This window comes from Heloderma suspectum, chromosome 2 (assembly GCF_057233095.1).
Source record: "Heloderma suspectum isolate Gila_16-S chromosome 2, 16-S_ref, whole genome shotgun sequence".
Taxonomy (NCBI): domain Eukaryota; kingdom Metazoa; phylum Chordata; class Lepidosauria; order Squamata; family Helodermatidae; genus Heloderma; species Heloderma suspectum.
The window spans coordinates 160,320,448-160,338,654 of record NC_139459.1 but is presented as its reverse complement, the minus strand read 5'-3'; the positions used below and the strand labels follow the sequence as shown (position 1 = coordinate 160,338,654).

Below are 18,207 nucleotides of genomic sequence, written 5' to 3'. Positions count from 1 at the left end.
TCATTTAGCGCCGGAAGTTCGCGCTGCGGCCCTTTCCTGTCGCTCGGTTCCGCCTCCGTGTCTCTGGGCCGCTCACGGACTCCGTGTGCCTAAGCGGCGAAGAGCAGCGTCGGCCCGGCGGGCGATGGAGCTGGTGTGGCTGGTCGAGGGCTTGGTGGCACTTGCGGTCGCAGGGCTGGGGCTGGTGAGAGAGGGGCGGGGGCTTGGCGCGAAAGCTTCCCCTCGGCGAAGAGGGATGCAGCAGGGCGGCCCTCGCAGCCTGGGCTTCCTGCTCCCCCTCTGCCGCCGCAATGGGCTCAGGCCCGGAACTTCTTCAGCATATCAAGCGCTCGGCCTTGGAGCAGGTGAAAAGTGGCAAGAAGGAAAGAGCACTTCTGAGCACATGCAAGCTGCACATGCAAGCTTCATGGTCGAGTAACCCACCACGATTGCAGTAGGGTCAGAGGGCTTGACTTCCAGACATGCTCGAGCCCTGGACCCTCTTTTCCTCGGATTCAACAGCTGTTAAGTCTGTTCAGAGCCCACAAGCGGGTAACCGGGGTCTACCGTTAGGTTGCAATCAGCCTCATTGAAACTGTCCCCTTATCACTGTTGTTCTGTACTTCTAAAAGCTCTTGTTGTGTATTGCACTATATGATGTTGCTTTTACACATCCTGATAACGGCCAAGAGAATTGTATGCTGCTATTGCCGCTATCATGCGGATGAGGAACTAAGGGTGATTGTCATGAAAATTCTCTACTTGGTAGTTTTACCCATGGCCATCTGGCCCCAGTCCTGGGAAAATGCAGCATAAAGAATTTCTATTCTTTGAAACAGCTGGGTCACAAAAACAAAATGCAGTTAATGAAAAACAATAATTTGAAGGTTGATATAATGCATGGGTGGGGAACCTTCTTTTGGCCCAAGGGCCACATTGTGTTGTCTCTGTGGAAACCATTGCAAAGTGCATGCCAGCAATGGATGGAGCCAGATCCCAAACTGGACGGGGCCACCCCACTCTCTCCCCCCTCCCCTGTTCACAATATTCATATATATGTGATGCATACACACACACACACACCCCTCTGCTGGATGGGAGGGTGTTGTTGTTGTTCAGTCGTTCAGTCGTGTCCGACTCTTCGTGACCCCATGGACCATAGCACGCCAGGCCTTCCTGTCCTGCGCTCTTTCCCGGAGCGTGCTCAAGTTCATATTCATTGCATCGGTGATGCTATCTAGCCATCTCATCCTCTGCCGTCCCCTTCTCCTTTTGCCTTCAGTCTTGCCCAGCATCAGGGTCTTTTCCAGGGAGTTTTCTCTTCGCATTAGGTGGCCAAAATATTTGAGCTTCAGCTTCATTATCTGTCCTTCCAATGAGCAGTCAGGGTTGATTTCCTTTAGGATGGACTGATGTGACCTCCTTGCAGTCCAGGGGACTCGTAAGAGTCTTCTCCAGCACCACAGTTCGAAAGCATCAATTCTTCGGCGCTCAGCCTTCCTTATAGTCCAGCTCTCACAGCCATACATTACTACTGGGAAAACCATAGCTTTGATTAGACGGACCTTTGTCGGCAAGGTGATGTCTCTGCTTCTTACTATGCTGTCTAGGTTGGCCATAGCTTTCCTCCCAAGGAGCAAGCGTCTTTTAATTTCATGGCTACAGTCACCATCTGCAGTGATCTTGGAGCCCAAGAAAGTAAAATCTGTCACTGCTTCCATTTCTTCCCCTTCTATATGCCAGGAAGTGATAGGGCCAGATGACATGATCTTAGTTTTTTTAATGTTGAGTTTCAAACCAGCTTTTGCACTCTCCTCTTTCACCCTCAACAAGAGGCTCTTGAGATCCTCTTCGCTTTCTGCCATTAGGGTGGTATCGTCTGCATATCGGAGGTTGTTGATAATTCTCCCGGCAATCTTAATTCCGACCTCTGATTCATCCAACCCGGCATTTCTCATGATGTACTCTGCATATAAGTTAAATAAGCAGGGTGACAATATGCAGCCTTGTCGTACTCCTTTCCCAATTTTGAACCAATCGGTTGTTCCATGTCTGGTTCTTACTGTTGCTTCTTGACCCTCGTACAGGTTTCTCAGGAGACAGGTAAGGTGGTCTGGTACTCCCATCACTTTAAGAATTTGCCACAGTTTGTTGTGATCCACACAATCAAAGGCTTTAGCGTAGTCAATGAAGCAGAAATAGATGTTTTTCTGGAATTCTCTTGCTTTCTCCATGATGCAGCGAATGTTGGCGATTTGATCTCTAGTTCCTCTGCCTGTTCTAAACCCACCTTGTACTTCCGGTAGTTCTTGGTTCGCATACTGCTGAAGCCTAGCTTGTAGGATTTTGAGCATCACCTTGCTGGCATGTGAAATGAGCGCAATGGTGCGGTAGTTTGAACACTCTTTGGCGTTGCCCTTCTTTGGAATTGGAATGTAAACTGACCTTTTCCAGTCTTGCGGCCACTGTTGAGTGTTCCAGATTTGTTGGCATATTGAATGCAGAACTTTAACAGCATCATCTTTTAGGATTTTAAATAGCTCGGCTGGAATACTGTCATCTCCGCTAGCTTTGTTGTTACTAATGCTTCCTAAGGCCCACTTGACTTCACTCTCGAGGATGTCCGGCTCAAGTTCAGTGACCGCACTATCATGGCTATCAGGGACGTTCAGATCTTTCCTGTATAGTTCTTCTGTGTATTCTTGCCACCTCTTCTTAATCTCATCTGCTTCTGTTAGGTCCCTGCCTTCTTTGTCCTTTATCATGCCCGTCTTTGCACAAAACGTTCCCTTGAGATCTCCAATTTTCTTGAAGAGATCTCTAGTCTTTCCCATCCTGTTGTTTTCCTCGATTTCTTTGCATTGTTCATTTAAGAAGGCCTTCTTGTCTCTCCTTGCTATTCTCTGGAACTCTGCATTCAGTTGGGTATATCTTCCCCTTTCTCCCTTGCTTTTCGCTTCCCTTCTTTCGTGAGCTACTTGTAAAGCCTCATCAGGCAGCCACTTGGCTTTCTTGCATTTCTTTTTCTTTGGGATGGATTTCGTTGCTGCCTCCTGAACAATGTTACGGACCTCCGTCCATAGTTCCTCAGGCACTCTGTCTATCAGGTCTAATCCCTGAAATCTATTCCTCACCTCCACTGTATATTCATCAGGGATATGATTTAGGTCATACCTGAACGGTTTAGTGGTTTTCCCGACGTTCTTCAATTTAAGCCGAAATTTTGCAAGAAGCAGCTCATGATCTGAGCCACAGTCAGCTCCAGGTCTTGTTTTTACTGACTGTATGGAGCTTCTCCATCTTTGGCTGCAAAGGACATAATCAATCTGATTTCGATATTGACCATCTGGTGACGTCCATGTGTAGAGTCGCCTCTTGTGCTGTTGGAAAAGAGTGTTTGCTATGATCAGCATGTTCTCTTGGCAAAACTCTATTAGCTTTTGTCCTGCTTCATTTTGTACACCAAGGCCATGCCTGCCTGTTATCCCGGTGATTTCTTGACTTCCTACTTTAGCATTCCAATCCCCTATGATGAAGAGGACATCTTTTTTTGGTGTTAGTTCTAGAAGGTGTTGTAGGTCTTCATAGAACCGATCAACCTCAGCTTCTTCGGCCTCAGTGGTTGGGGCATAGACTTGAATTACTGTGATGTTGAATGGTTTGCCTTGGATTCGTACTGAGATCATTCTATCATTTTTAAGATTGTACCCCAGTACTGCTTTTCCCACCCTTTTGTTGACTATGAGTGCTACTCCATTTCTTCTAAGGGATTCTTGCCCACAATAGTAGATATGATGGTCACCTGAATTAAATTTGCCCATGCCTGTCCATTTTAGTTCGCTGATTCCCAAGATGTCGATGTTCAATCTTGCCATCTCATGTTTGACCACCTCCAGCTTACCTTGATTCATTGATCTGACATTCCAGGTTCCTAAACAGTATTGTTCTTTACAGCATCGGATTTTCTTTTCACCGCCAGACACATTCACAGCTGAGTGTCCTTTCGGGTTTGGCCCAGCCGCTTCACTCTTTCTGGCGCTACTTGGAAATACCCTCTGCTCTTCCCCAGTAGCATATTGGACACCTTCCGACCTGAGGGGCTCATCTTCCGGCATCATATCTTTTAGCCTTGTGATACGTTCCATGGGGTTTTCTTGGCAAGAATACTGGAGTGGGTTGCCATTTCCTTCTCCAGTGGACCACATTTTGTCAGAACTCTCTGCCATGACCTGTCCGTCTTGGGTGGCCCTGCACGGCATAGCTTATGGCTTCACTGAGTTACGCAAGCCCCTTCGCCACAACAAGGCAGTGATCCATGAAGGGGATGGGAGGGTGTGGGGGAGAGGAATCCAAGTCTCTTCCTGGACTGCTGGCTGGCCAAGCGTCCTCTCCATGCACTGAGAAAGGAGAGCTCCTTACTCAGTGCATGGAGAAGAATTCTTTAAGAACTATAAGAGTAGCTGCCTCTTCACCACTGCTCAATTGTTTCCCAGACAGGTGAGCAGTGTGAATTTCCTGCCTGCCTGTTTAGCTATTTGGGAAAGAGATGAGCAATGGTGAAGGAGGAGCTGCTGCTTCAAGACCTGCCTCTTCAGGGCACTCTGGGTGTCTTGATGGGACAGCTCCTGACTGAGTCAGCTTCCCTTCCCCTCCTCCAAGCTGCGGGTCTTTGGGGAGGGGCTTCGGCAGGTCAGGTTCCTCACTGCTGATATAACCGATCACGTTATTGTTTATGTGCATCAGTGTACATGGTATTCCACAAAGTAACATAATCCAAAGACAGGTCCCTGCCTCATGATTCTTGCAGCGTAAATTGCTCCTATACTGTCTGTAACCCATCAATCTGAATATGGTTCCTGAGCCATGGATTCTCTCCTGCCAGGTGTTCGACAACATCCCTGTTCTTGTAGTCCTAGGCAGACAGCAAAGCAGGAGGTTTATTGAGTCCCTGGTGGCTCACAAATTATGAGGCCCTGATCTAAATTCTCTTGTGTCTGCCCTAAGTTACTTTTGTGCAATATCGTGAGGCATTGGTGCAGTTCATAATTGCAGTAAGACCTCAAAAATGTTGAGTTGCAATAACTTCTATATTTTAGTTAATATAGATTCTCCCCCATTTCTACACAACCCCACAATTCTTGCTTGCCAACTGATTTCCCTTTATTATTGAATTGCCTTTGGCTATTCCTGCTTCACCTTTCTAATTTCAAAATGAATGCTCTTCTCCCTGCAAAATGCTTATTATGTGAATATTATGTAATCCTCACCTGCAAATCTTTTTCCTTCTCTCACTCCTCCAGGTCACTGTCATTGCACACATAACTGCAGCAAAGTTGCCAAACCTTAATAGACATGAGTCAGAAAAGTTATTTTTGAATGCTGAAGATAAGAAGGAATCTGTGCCCAGCCTCCATGATCTGCCAACACGTGACCTTTCTGTAGTTGTGCCTTCATATAATGAGGAAGAACGGTGTAAGAATAACTCCTTCTTTTCCTTGAGTGTGTATTTATAACACTGTGTTTTCCCTTTGTATCGCTTTTTCACCAATGCACTTTTATTCAAACCAGATCTGTGGTTTTGCTTTCCTCCCTTCTTCTTGCAGTACCATCAATGATGAATGAAGCTTTAGACTATCTAGAGAAGAGACAGGTATTTTTAAAATTACATTCAGTTGCAGTATTATCATTGATGAAAATATAATTAGCATTTTTCTGCTGTTCTGGTTCTTATGGTAAAAGAGCATATGATGCCAGGCCAAATGCATAAATATTCTTAATTTTATAGAGGCAAGATCCTGCATTCACATATGAGGTCATAGTGGTTGATGATGGCAGCAGAGATCAAACTACAAAGGTAGGAGAAATAATTGTGTCTTATAAATTCTATATATATTGTTGACAATGTCTGCTACTTTTGAAAAAAGCTTCTAGTTTTTGTTCTTCTGGAAATGTTTGGAAGCATGATGCCAGTAAGATATGAAGGCCTGAAAGTTGGAAGATACAGATAAGCTTGTATTCCACATCTCATTGCTGTTAGGTTAGTCCTATTATTTGGAGAGACTTGTCTCAAGACCTTCTCAAGTGTGTGCCATTAAGATTGGCTAGGTTGGTATGCACAAGAGATGTTATCTCAAACAGCACTGATTATTCTATGTATTGTACACCTTTTCCAAGTTCTGCCAAAGAATACTTTCTCTAAAAATAAGTGTAGGCATTAAATATTTGAATCCTATATGTTTAATGTATGTACACTAAATTATTAACTAGCAGGTGTTATAAAAATGTTCAGTAGATTTGGGGGAGGGGGCAGGTCCTAATCAAGCAAATATAATTTTTGTTTTTAACTTTAGTGGGAGTAAAATCGGACTGAATTTTGGCATGGGGAAGGGAAGAAAACTAAAGATGCCTGTCTGACCTCCCTATCTTTTGAGCAGATTTCTGCATTGCAATATATTCATATTTAATGCAGATTTCATGTTATGTCATGGACATGCATGACAACAGAGAGTAGCATTTAATTCTTTATTGAAATTACTGTTTCATTCCAATTTACATCTTCCCCTGTAGGTTGCACTGAAGTATGCTAAAAAATATGGTAGTGACAAAGTGAGAATCCTCACTCTGGTGAAGAATCGTGGAAAGGGGGGAGCTGTCAGGATGGTAATAAACTGTTACTTGTTTTGTGCTTTGAACATTTAAATTATTAAGGGCCCAGTCCTATGACTTACACTCTCAGTGCTTGTCAGCCTGAGAACTTGGAAACTTACGAGCATCCAGTGCAGAGCGGGAGGAGCAACAGGGGTAATCCTCGTCTCCCTGCTAATTCCACTCTGCATTTTCACTAGACAGGGTTTTTTTGCCTGTCTAGCTGGAGGCCGTTGGCGGGGGAGGGAAGGAGGCTCATATCCCAGCCTCTCCAGTCCCATCCCCACCCACCGGAGTGCCCCCTTTACCCCCTGTCCAAAGTTATGTTCCCGACCTTGGAGAGGCAGCCGGCACAGTTCTTTTTGCACCGCCTGGGACAGGAAAGGGGGCTGGAGTGCAGATTCCTGGATTGGAGGTCGGAGTGCTGTCTCTGATCTTGGGTCCAGGAATCCAAAGTATCCTATCGCCCCCCCCCCCCCGATGCTGTCCAGGGGCTCTAAGATTGCTCCCTAATTTTAAAATAGTAATTGAAGAAGTCTTAAGTACACAGTGTCATTGTGATACCAGCAAGTAGCCATTTTCTGTGAATTTTCATATGTAAGAAGATCTTATGGTGATCTTTTCTATAAGATGGGACATATTTATCTGCCAGATTTAAACAGGTATGGGGTAAGTTTCTGTGTTTATGAACACATTTAATTTGGTATCCTATTTGTATTTATGTTCATAAACTGTTGCTAATTGTCCTGAGACTTGGGGGAAAAGAAGGACAGAAATTAAAATTCAAACAAATAAATGCTGCATTTATCTGGCTACATTTGAACTGTTCTGCATTTTGTTCCTCCCACCCACCCTCAATGCATTAAGGCTGTCCATTTGGCAGGAATGTGATGAAGAATGAATGTGCTTCCCATAGAATCCCCTTAAGAGGCACAGCAACGTTAGTCTTTTGCCTTTTCAGAAATGTGTGACATGGCAACGCAATGATAGTGACATAAAATACACCCCTCGGTCCTGCAGACGTCTGTGCATATCCTCCTTGTGATCCTCATCTGGGCCTAGTTAAGATGGGTGGGTGCATCTCTGTCTGGGGCCATTGATTATTATGCAGAACTAGAGGTGGGCAGGGGCCAGGGCTTTACTTTCAAAATCCAAAGACAGCCCCATGGATTCAACTAGTATTGTCTGTCAAAAGCGATGACTTCCTGAAATCTTGCAGCAGAATTTGCTGCACTTGTACTAATACAATACGTTCAATTATTCTTACCTACAGGGTGTATTCAGTTCGCGAGGAAAAAAAATACTCATGGCAGATGCTGATGGAGCCACAAAATTTGAAGATATTGAAAAAGTAGAAAAAGGTCTTGAGGGTCTCCAACCCTGGCCTGTGAGTTTTCGTTAGGTGGATGGGTGTGTAGATACCTACTTAAAAAAAAACAATCATAATTTTTCTGTTTGCATGTCTGTTTGCCAAAGTACTTTTTATATGTAGATGTTGCTGTATGTGGTTTTTCTGCTTCTTAAAACTGAAGGCACAATCCAGAGGAAGGTAGAAACACTTTATTTCCTACTTTTTCTGAGGGTGCATCCAAGGTGGAAAGGTGTGTTCTGCATGGATGTTTGCGGTTTTGGTTTGGTGCTGAATGACCTGAGAGGAAGATGCTTGTACTTGGTTCAGCACATATGTCTTCCTTTGTGCCTCTGTTATAATGGAAGAGTAATGTGAGCATTCTCAGACACTAACAATATGATCAGCATGTTTATTTTCTGATTTCCATTTCTTTTACTGTTTGCATGTGATTTCAGATCATCTCAAACAAATTTTGTTTCTCATTGCTGTTATCTTTAAATTCAGTGTAAAAACGTTTACAATGCTTAAATATATATCTTTACCATGTGAATGAGTACTGAGATTAGTACTGGACTGATTACTTGAACCTTCCTTCATTCTGTACTGTCTTTCTTAATACATGGCTAGATTTTTGTGTGCGTTGTTAATTCAATTGGATTAATTAAACACCTTCTCTAAAGATCTACAAATTTTCATCTTTGAACTTCAGTTGAGTTGCATATAGCAACCTAATTTGAAGAAACCATCTGTTATTCACTGGTTTGGTATATTTTTCTTAATGATTATTAAAGTACATTTTTCCTTTAGGATCAGATGGCCATTGCCTGTGGCTCTCGAGCTCACTTGGAGGAAGGCTCAATAGCACAGGTAAGCTTCTCTTCGCTACTTTTCCTTCTGCATAAGTATCAGACTGCTGCATCCTTGAAGAAGTAGTGGAGAACGTACCTTACTGTTTCAGGTCAGCTCCTAGTCCTCCTATAATTTGCCTGATTTATTTGGGAATATGGGGTTAGAATGAAGAAATTGCATTCTTCGGCAATATCCAACCAGCCCAGTTTAGCAATGGAGGCACCACTGTATTGTGCACTATTAACAGTATTACTTCAGAATCTATGTTATTTTCTACAGCAGAACCTCAGGTCCAGGGGCCAAATCTGGCCCTCACGCCCCCTTCCCCTGGCCCCACCCGGTTTTCCCCAACCACTGATCATTTGGTGGTTTCCCGGCTTCTTGTGCAGTTTCCCCTACACTCTAAAAGGTTGAAATGTCTCTCTCAAGGTTTAGCTACTAGCACTAAGAGTGTTAAGCTAAAATATGCTGGCATTTTTGGTGTTTTGGCCCCACCTTTTTGCATTTGCCCCCGAGAGCTTCTTTGAAATAGAATTCAGCCCATGGGCTGAAAGAGGTTCTGCACCCCTGTTCTATGGTCTCTGCATTGACCAACGTGAATTGTATATTCACATACCATAGCAGTCATTTTCAAATGAAGTTATAGTAATATGTCTCATGGACAAATAGGGGGCTGTCAATAGGAAGTATTTATAGATTAGAATTCTTTGGGGAATTGAAACCACTGAGAGATTTTATTATCTTAAGCATCGTCTAAGTATTATAAATACAAAATAAATTGCTTTAGGTTAGCTATCAATAAAGGCAAGATAGTAAAAGGGTAGACTCTCATGGACCAAATATGCAAAGATTGTAATAATCCTGTCCATGTTTACTTAAAGGAAGTCCCACTGACACTCCTTAGTAAATATTTTTAAGATTGCAGCATAGGTTTCCTAGAGGTTCAGAAAATCCAGTAACCTGTTTTGAATGGCCCCTTTCCGTGAGGATAAAATTCGTTTCCATTGGTCAACCACTCAAAACAGTAGTAAAAATTAAAAAAAATAAAAAATACTCTGCAGTTCAGAATATTAATGGTGTTTTAAAAGAGCGTATATCTGGATGGCCACCTATTAGGGACCAGATGACCTTTGGGTACCTTCCAACACTATGATCCTTAAGAAATCTATTCTGTACCATATCACAAAAGGAGGGCTATGAGTACACAGAATATTTATAAAATATAATAAAAAGGCATATACTTCTAAACACCACTGAGCTGCTGCAGAATTCTCTTCTCCCTCTTATTATCCTGTTTATATTACTGTGTATTTTCTACTGGTTGTGATGTTCTTATGATATAAAGAATTTGTACTCCCTTGGTTATTTTGGTGATTTTTGAGGTGGACATTGCTGGAGACTTAGACCACTTTAGGGCACAGTCCTATTGGCATGGCTGTAAGCTTCCAAACTTGGAGGCTTATGGCCATCCAGTGCAGAGTGGGAGGAGTGGCAGAGGCAATCTTTGCCTCCGTGCTCCTTCCACTCTGTATTTTGGCTTGACGGGCTTTCCCCTCCATCTAGCTGGGGTGTGTTGGAGTGGGAGGGAAGAAGGCTGGGGATGCCCAAGGATACATCATAAGCCGGCCTCCCCAGTCCCCTCCCCTCCCCTCCCCTCCCCGCTCACCAGCATATGCCCCCTTTCCATCCTCTGTGAGGTCACTTTTGCGAGCTCGGAGAGGCAGATGGCGCGGTTCTCTCTCTGCTGGCTGCGAGCAGGAGGGGGGCAGGGAGCTTGGATTCCTGGGTCTGAGGTCGGAACTCTGTCTCCGACCTCAGATCCAGGAATCCGAAATATCCTATCCCCCCCCCCCCCCCCGACTCTGTCTAGGAACCATAGGATTGGTCCCTTAGTCATCCTAGTGGAGTGGGCCTCACAGAGGAGCAAAAGAAGAGGATTTTACTGTGAATACACATCCCTTGAAAAAGTATAATTTTTCTTAAAATAAATTGGAAATTAAGAATACAGTCTCTTTCTATATAACTGTTTTTGTGTGTGTGTGTGGGGGGTGTTCTTGTAGACAGTTTACTGACTTCTTGGTCTTTTTCCTTTTGTTTTTTTAATCAAGATCATTCTAAATATTGGGCTTGATATATCCAAAAGCAATCTTGCTGATCTGTACCACATCACAGCACATCTACATACTTGTACACATAGAAGCTATAATGAATTCTGTGTTTTCATTTCTTTTAAAACTTATGTCACAAAAATATAACCCATATAGCTTTGGTGAGTATCATGAACATAGAAACAGGAATGTTGCTAAACATATTTCACCAGTTCCTTTAATACAAACGACTAATATTTTGCCTTCTTTTCTGCAGCGGTCATACTTCCGAACACTTCTCATGTATGGATTCCACTTTCTAGTATGGTTCCTTTGTGTTAAAGAAATCAAAGACACACAATGTGGTTTTAAACTATTAACCCGAGAGGCTGCTTCTCGAACTTTTTCAGCTCTTCACATAGAGCGTTGGTAGGTTCCATCTTCCTCGATTCTGATTTGATCCATTGGAAATGGTATTGCAGCTAGTAACACGGGCAGGTTCAAGAGGCTATCCACTGGTGCATATTCCATTATGGTATGGAACATACAGCCATGTATGCTATGCAACATTATGGCTGAGAGCTAGAGAGCCACTTTTAGCAGTGTGCAAAGGCTTTTGCATACTCGATAGCGCTTCTCACTTCTGTGTCTTCAAAACAGCTCCTCATGCTGTATCAAAGGCTGTTTATGAAAATTGTTGTCAGTATAATGCTATCAGTGTATGTGGTGTATAATTGATTAACAAAACTAAACAAGGTTTTGTTTGGTTTTGAACTTAAAGTCTTCAAGGAATTTACAGTCTTTTCAGTTAAGGGGGCTGGTGGGGTGGGGAGAGATGACAAAGGGAGAGAGAAGGGTAGTAGGAAGAATGAGAGAGGCAAGGATAACCAGGCATGAATGTGAATACATACAGTTGCTTATATATAGGCTTTGTTTCAGTTGGGGATAGGTTAAGCCAAAAGCTTTGTGGAAAAGCACATTTGTGAGAGCGCTTTAAAGAAAGAGAAAAGGCACCATGTAGGAGCTTATGAAGGGAGGTCCAGACATAACGGCAGTAAGGAGAAATGAGCCATTGAATTAGGAGATGTGCCTCTTTATTATGTATACAAATAGCTGCTTCTTGTTTAGGAAGAGCAACTGACGTACCAAACGTCTTCTTGTTCTTTTTAATTTCACCACCGTACATAGTGATTTGCAACATGTATGCCATTTTCACATTTATGCCCCAGCTTTGCTGTGCTCAGAAGAAGCTTAGCATTACAGCTATACACAAAAGTTTTGGTGTGACTTCAACACAGTACTGAATATTCATTCTGCTGTTCTGTTGCAGGGCATTTGATGTGGAACTTCTTTATATAGCTCAGTGCTTTAAAATACCAATAGCAGAGGTTGCTGTCAACTGGACAGAAATTGAAGGTCAGTTAATCTTCACACTTTTTTGTCAATATGGATCATTTTAAAAAATGAGTTAGCTGAGTTCCTCAGATTTTCTTCTGTATTTTTTTAACATTTCTTATAACATAATGACAGGGTTCACATGGCACAGCAACCCACCACAGGCAGCCAGCCATGGTGGGTTGCTGTGTTGTCCAAACCTGGCACATTCTCTGCAGGGTGGCTTATTTCTCGAGAATGAGAAGGCAGCTGCATGGGACAGAGCAAATGGGGTCCTATTGGTGGGAGATATTGCTGGTGTAAGCACTGCTGGTGCAGGCAGTCCATTTGCTGTGTCCCATTCAGCCACCCTTTAAGGGTTTCTTTGAAACTGCATAAGGGTTTGGGGGTTTTTAACTGTTGGGAATATTTGCACAAATACAAGGGCTGGGAAGTAAATGGAGGGGAAATTTGCACAACTGCAGTAACTATTCCATTACTGCAGGTATGCAAATTTCCCATCCATTTACTGTCAGGGAGATTTGCACACATCCATTGAAGTGCAGCAACTGCAGCAGTAACTGCTCTGAAAAGGAGCAGCAAAAAGGGGTGGGGAGTTAATATCTCCCCTTCCTGGACTAGCTGGAGACTCAGGGAAATGTTGAAAAAGTGGAGGACACTGAGAAGTGTTAGTTCAACCCTTAAAAGTGAGGGGGATACATTGCCAAGGGGGGAATACTGGCCCCCCTGCCCCCCTTTTGGTGCACCTACTCTGTTTGCCTTTTCCCACCATTTTCAGTGGTTCTGAATTGTGCTACTGGGTCCCTCCTTTCTCTTACTATTATTTCTCCCCTCCGTCCTTTGCAACTGTGCGCAAATTTGCCTATATGCAGCCTGGTCTAGTCAATTTCCATGTATGTCACCTACTCTACTTGCTGTTCCCTTTGACAGCTGAAACATACAAGGAAATACACAAGGCAAGACTGCACATATCGGACAGCAGTAAGTGTGCACTTACAAAAGACCAACAAAAAATAATAATTAAAAAATTACAGCCCCATTTGTGCATTTTTGAGGCACTGAAAAAAAATGTTTAAAAAGCCAGGGAACTAAAAGGGGTAGTAATCAGACTAGGGAGGGAGTCAGGATGAGGAGACAAAATGGGTTCTGCCACAAAGGTGCCTGGGATGCATGCTGGAGCTGGCTGGAGGACTGAGGGGGGAGGAAGGGGAGGACAAGCCATGGCAAGCCTGATCATCTGTTGGGTGTGCCGTGAGTTGTTCTGCAAACAACCAACCCACCGTAGCTTATTTGCTGGGTGCCTTAACATGACATGCGAACCTGCCCACTCTCTCCACTAAACCATCTAGTTCAGTTACAAAAAACCAAAGGTGACTTCATCCATCCAGTGTTCCTTTTGCATGTTTTTTCCTGCCTCTCGTTCTCCTAGTATGATCCTTCCATGTCAGTACACTCCATATACAGACTTCCTTTGAATCTACGCTTGGCTTAGTTTTCCTCACATTTCTCACTGCTTCTTTCCCGTAGGGATTAGGGTAATCCAGTAGGGTAGGGATTATGACTGCTATGGAAGACAGAAGGGACCCCTCCCTGCCTGCAATGCTGAGAGGTGTGCTGCAGTCAGGCAGGAGTTCCCTGTCTCTTTGTTCTCATTAGCAGGAAGAAGAAAGTGTTATTTCTTTTCTTATCTCTTTACATGGTGTGGCAGTAGCTCCCCCTTCTTAAATTATCCCAGTCATTTTGATGAACACCAATACTGCAAAATCTTGCTACCTTCAGCATTGTACATGCAAAGGCAGAAATATGCATTTAATAAACAAAAATAACATTTTTATTTCAAGCATAAAAAGTATATCCACATTTTAGAACAAATCCATCTTGTAAACTTAAACAGGCACATAAAGCTTGTTAGTTGCAAAAAGAGCTTATTCCACAATACAAATTCTAAATAATGATACATTCAGCTCAAACATTATTCCAGTGACAGCTCAAGATTGCCTCTCCTTTGGTACAGTTCTTTAACTGGCCTAAGAAGCATGCAAGTATTTCTGTGTGCCCATGGGGGCTTTGGGGTCACGTTTGTGATATGGGATAGGTGAGGGGAAATCTGTTTAAAGTAAAACAACAACAAAAATCGTTCTGGGCATGCCTAAGTGCTTGGATGTCCTGGCTGTAGCTCTAGATGCTAGCCATCTGTGGTATGGCCTTCAAAAAAAAAAAAAAGGCTGGGTTGGATCCAGAATTCCAATGAGCAGAACTCCACTCATTTGATACTCCTGCTGGAGGAAGGTGATTTCTGTTGATTTCCCCTTCCTCCTGTGCTCCCTGTAAAATTGTTCTGGAGGGTCAGGGGACCTGCCAGAACAGTACGGGAGCTGGTGCAGGGGGCTGCAGGGGAATTGACAAAAACTATCTCTCCTTCTTCCAGTGGAGGCCTCCATTGGATCTCAGTCCTTTCTGCAAATGGAAGTATACCTTCCATGCATGGAAGGGATGCTCTGGATCCAACCTACTGATTTCAGGACAGCCTCAGTGATATCCAGTTGGTTCTAGCTGTAGAGCCAAGTGAGAAAATTCCATACATTAAGTGTTTGGGGGAGATATCAGATAACAGTTGCATTTGAGAGAGGATAACATAAATATTTACTTCCTCTGAGCTGTCTGCTTGATAAGATCTGCTGTCTGATTAAGGCTAGAAGGAGAAAAGGAAATCCTATTCTAACATTTTCTTTTCATTTAAATAATGATATAATCTGTGACAACTTCTGAAGATGAGCAGTTTCTCTTCAGTCCTCTCCCCAAATCCACATTGTTGTTCAGTCGTTCAGTCATGTCTGACTCTTCGTGACCCCATGGACCACAGCACGCCAGGCCTTCCTGTCTTGCGCTCTCTAAAATCCACATAGAACTATATTATTATTCTGGACTTTATTTCTTAAGCCTAGTTTAGTATTTGGCACAATTTCTGATAAGTGAGTTTTTATCCAATGAATGGCTGGCCTGAATTCCTTGGAGGATAGGCTTGGAAAACAAATGTGATAACTTAATAGTATGCAATGCTCTGGCCAATAGCTACTCAGCAGGACAATGTGTGTCTTTTTCAAATGCATTTTATTGTATTACTATCTCATACGTATTCGGAAAAGGCCAAAGGCTACTGTCAGTCTGCCTCCAGGAGGGCAGTATTTTAGGAAGCACAACCATTCCTAAGCAACATTCTCTCCCCCATCCCAGATCTGTTGATGACCTTATGCCACCTACATAGAATCATAGAATAGTAGGGTTGGAAGGGGCCCACAAGACCATCGAGTCCAACCCCCTGCTCAATGCAGGAATCCAAGTCAGAGCATCCCCGACAGATGGCTGTCCAGCCTCATCTTGAATGCCTCCAGTGTGGGAGAGTCCACCACCTCCCTAGGTAATTGGTTCCATTGTTGTATTGATCTAACAGTGAGGAAGTTTTTCCTGATGTTCAGCCGGAACTTGTCCCATTGATTTCAGTGGGTCTATTCTAAGTCTGAATCAACTCAACAAGTCCAAGTCCATCTTCCACAATGTAGCATGTTCGAAATTTGGAGCATCTGGGAATGTGCTCAGGCCATCAGGGGAGCAACGGTAGGCAGAGGAGGCATGGCCACACGTAATTTGGGACAGGAGGCAGGGAAGAGAAAATGCTGCACCTCTGGAGAATGGGATTTAAAAGGAAGGGGGAAAGAGCAATGCGTAAGTGTGTGGCAAGTGACTAGAAGTCTAAAAGAACTGTGCAGAACTGGTGAGAAACTAGCTGAGTGAGGCAGGGGATTCCTAGTGGCTGCTTTCCCAAGCTCTATGTGAAGTCATTTACATAAGATCTGGGAGTAAAGGCAGCAGCAGGTGCAGGTCTTCAAGAAAAAGAATGATTGCCCTTGGTATCTGTGAGTAAGGAAGCCAGTAGGGAGCAGGGAAAGCCCACAAAGCTAAGGAAAGGATTTTTTCCCTTGTGGAAAAAAACATGAGCAGCAGAGTTATTTACCTAGGGAGGTGGTGGGCTCTCCCACACTGGAGGCATTCAAGATGAAGCTGGACAGCCATCTGTCAGGGATGCTTTGACTTAGATTCCTGCATTGAGCAGGGAGTTGGACTCGATGGTCTTATAGGCCCCTTTCCAACCCTACCATTCTACGATTCTGTGATCTGTACCTGTGAATAAAAGCCGCAAACTTACCTGGAATGTCAAAGAACATCCTCTCTGTAACAGCATATAGTTACCTCAGGGGAAAAGTGATAGTGGTAAGCTCACTCCCCTACCGCACTTCCCTCCAAGAATGCAAAAGCTGGTCATCTTAGTTTTAGTTGGCAAATACACATATTCTTACCTCCTATGATATCTTTGAGCGGCTTTGCTACATTTTATGTTAGAACTGTATCCTTAACAAGTCTTCAGAGTACATTAAAGGTTGAATGTTGGTGAAGCTGAAGAAGCAACTGCCTCTAATATGGGCATATAAAAGATTATAATAGTTTGTCTTACCTGTTTTTAATAATCATAGGTTCTAAGTTGGTTCCCTTCTGGAGTTGGTTGCAGATGGGCAGGGACCTCCTTTTTATACGACTGCGATATTTGACTGGTGCCTGGCAGCTTGGAACAAGAAAAATGAATTAAGTTATTCATACTTACCAAATGGATTGTTTTGATATAAACATTGTGGTGAATTTTCTCAACAGTATGAAATAAGGAAATATCTGAGTTTACTACTGTTCTTACTGCATTTTTGGTTAATCTGTTTAAAAAATGGCCAAGAATATGGATGTCCTATATAATAAGCCTTTTCAAATTTTTGGGTTTTTAAGTTTTGTAACTGTTTCTCAGCCTTTTTACTTTTGAAGGAACATTTAAAAGTTATTTTCCATTTGCACAAAATACTTCCGGGAACCAAGAAAATATATAGCAGTAATTAATACATGAACTGGTATGGACTACTGTTTTCTATGAAGTCTGTCACTGTAGTAAGCCAAAGCATTGTTGTTTGTATACTTATGCACAAGAGAGCATCTCTTTAAATGCACAGAATGTCTCCTTGGTTGAAATGAATGGAGAATCCTTTGTGTATAAGATGGCTTCAGTACTTGCAAGAAATCACTGGATTTCAACATTTGTCTATTTACTTAAACTGGTCACTGACATCTTAAGAATTGCAGCATCAGTTTTCTAAGAGTACCATGAATGATGCAGACAGAGGTGGACATTTCAGCAGGAGAGAGTTGTGCATGAGTTGAACTCTCCCATTGAAGTCAACAGGGCGTAAAATTGCGCAACTTTAGTTGGATAGCACCCACCGTGTATTCTAAACTAAAGGTACATCTGTGAGGCAGAAGGTATTCCTAATAAACTCAAGAACTGGAGTTCAGAAGAGAAGGAAATATTTGTGTAACGGAGTGCAATGACATCAGTTTTCGACATGAGTTGTGACCGTGTGTTAAGCTCTGAACATAATGGACGTTAATTGACTACAACTGCAATTCCAACAGAAATCGAAGGTATTTTCATATTATCTCCATATTGTGGAACATTAAATTTAAAATGGTGTTGTCAAACTGTTTGAGAATCACTGTTTCTTAAATCATTTTCATAGTCTACAACCACAATCATAATCAGATTGCTTGCTTGCTTAGGAGTGCTTACAAAAGGCCAACCAGAATATCTATACGTATACAATTACACATATAGAAAGTTTTGTTAAGAGTATTTTACCCTTTCTGATGTCATATTATTTCTATAGCAATGTTTCTATCAGGCTCTCCTGACAGAATATTCCCAATCAATATGACCATTTTTATTGTGTTGGCATATTAGTCCTTAAAAACTGCCTGCTTTATTTACCCCATAGTAAAGGGGAAGCCTTCACCCTTAATTCTGGGTAT

The 18,207-nt window shown here is 42.9% G+C and overlaps 1 protein-coding gene and 1 long non-coding RNA gene across 4 annotated transcripts in view; one reads left to right on the top strand and one right to left on the bottom strand.

Moving 5' to 3' along the window:
• Positions 1 to 30: 30 nt before the first annotated feature.
• ALG5 (ALG5 dolichyl-phosphate beta-glucosyltransferase) lies at positions 31 to 17,880 on the top strand. 3 transcript variants are annotated; one of them, XM_084835457.1, is made up of 10 exons: positions 31 to 133; positions 5,280 to 5,451; positions 5,583 to 5,629; positions 5,765 to 5,833; positions 6,547 to 6,639; positions 7,898 to 8,011; positions 8,783 to 8,842; positions 11,189 to 11,340; positions 12,242 to 12,327; positions 16,836 to 17,880. In XM_084835457.1, the coding sequence occupies exons 1-10, from the start codon at positions 125 to 127 to the stop codon at positions 16,946 to 16,948; spliced, it is 915 nt and encodes a 304-aa protein (XP_084691583.1). In that variant the 5' UTR covers positions 31 to 124; the 3' UTR covers positions 16,949 to 17,880. The 3 variants fall into 3 exon arrangements, with proteins under 3 accessions (XP_084691583.1, XP_084691581.1, XP_084691582.1); XM_084835455.1 differs by having other exon boundaries at positions 31 to 184; XM_084835456.1 differs by having other exon boundaries at positions 31 to 344.
• The window catches only part of LOC146353014 (uncharacterized), a 29,512-nt gene continuing 25,379 nt past the window's right edge, over positions 14,075 to 18,207 (bottom strand). The window contains exons 2-3 of the long non-coding RNA XR_014787932.1: positions 16,817 to 16,924; positions 14,075 to 15,197 (exon numbers count right to left, since the gene is read on the bottom strand). This is a non-coding gene — a long non-coding RNA (uncharacterized LOC146353014). The remainder of the gene's footprint in view (positions 15,198 to 16,816; positions 16,925 to 18,207) is intronic.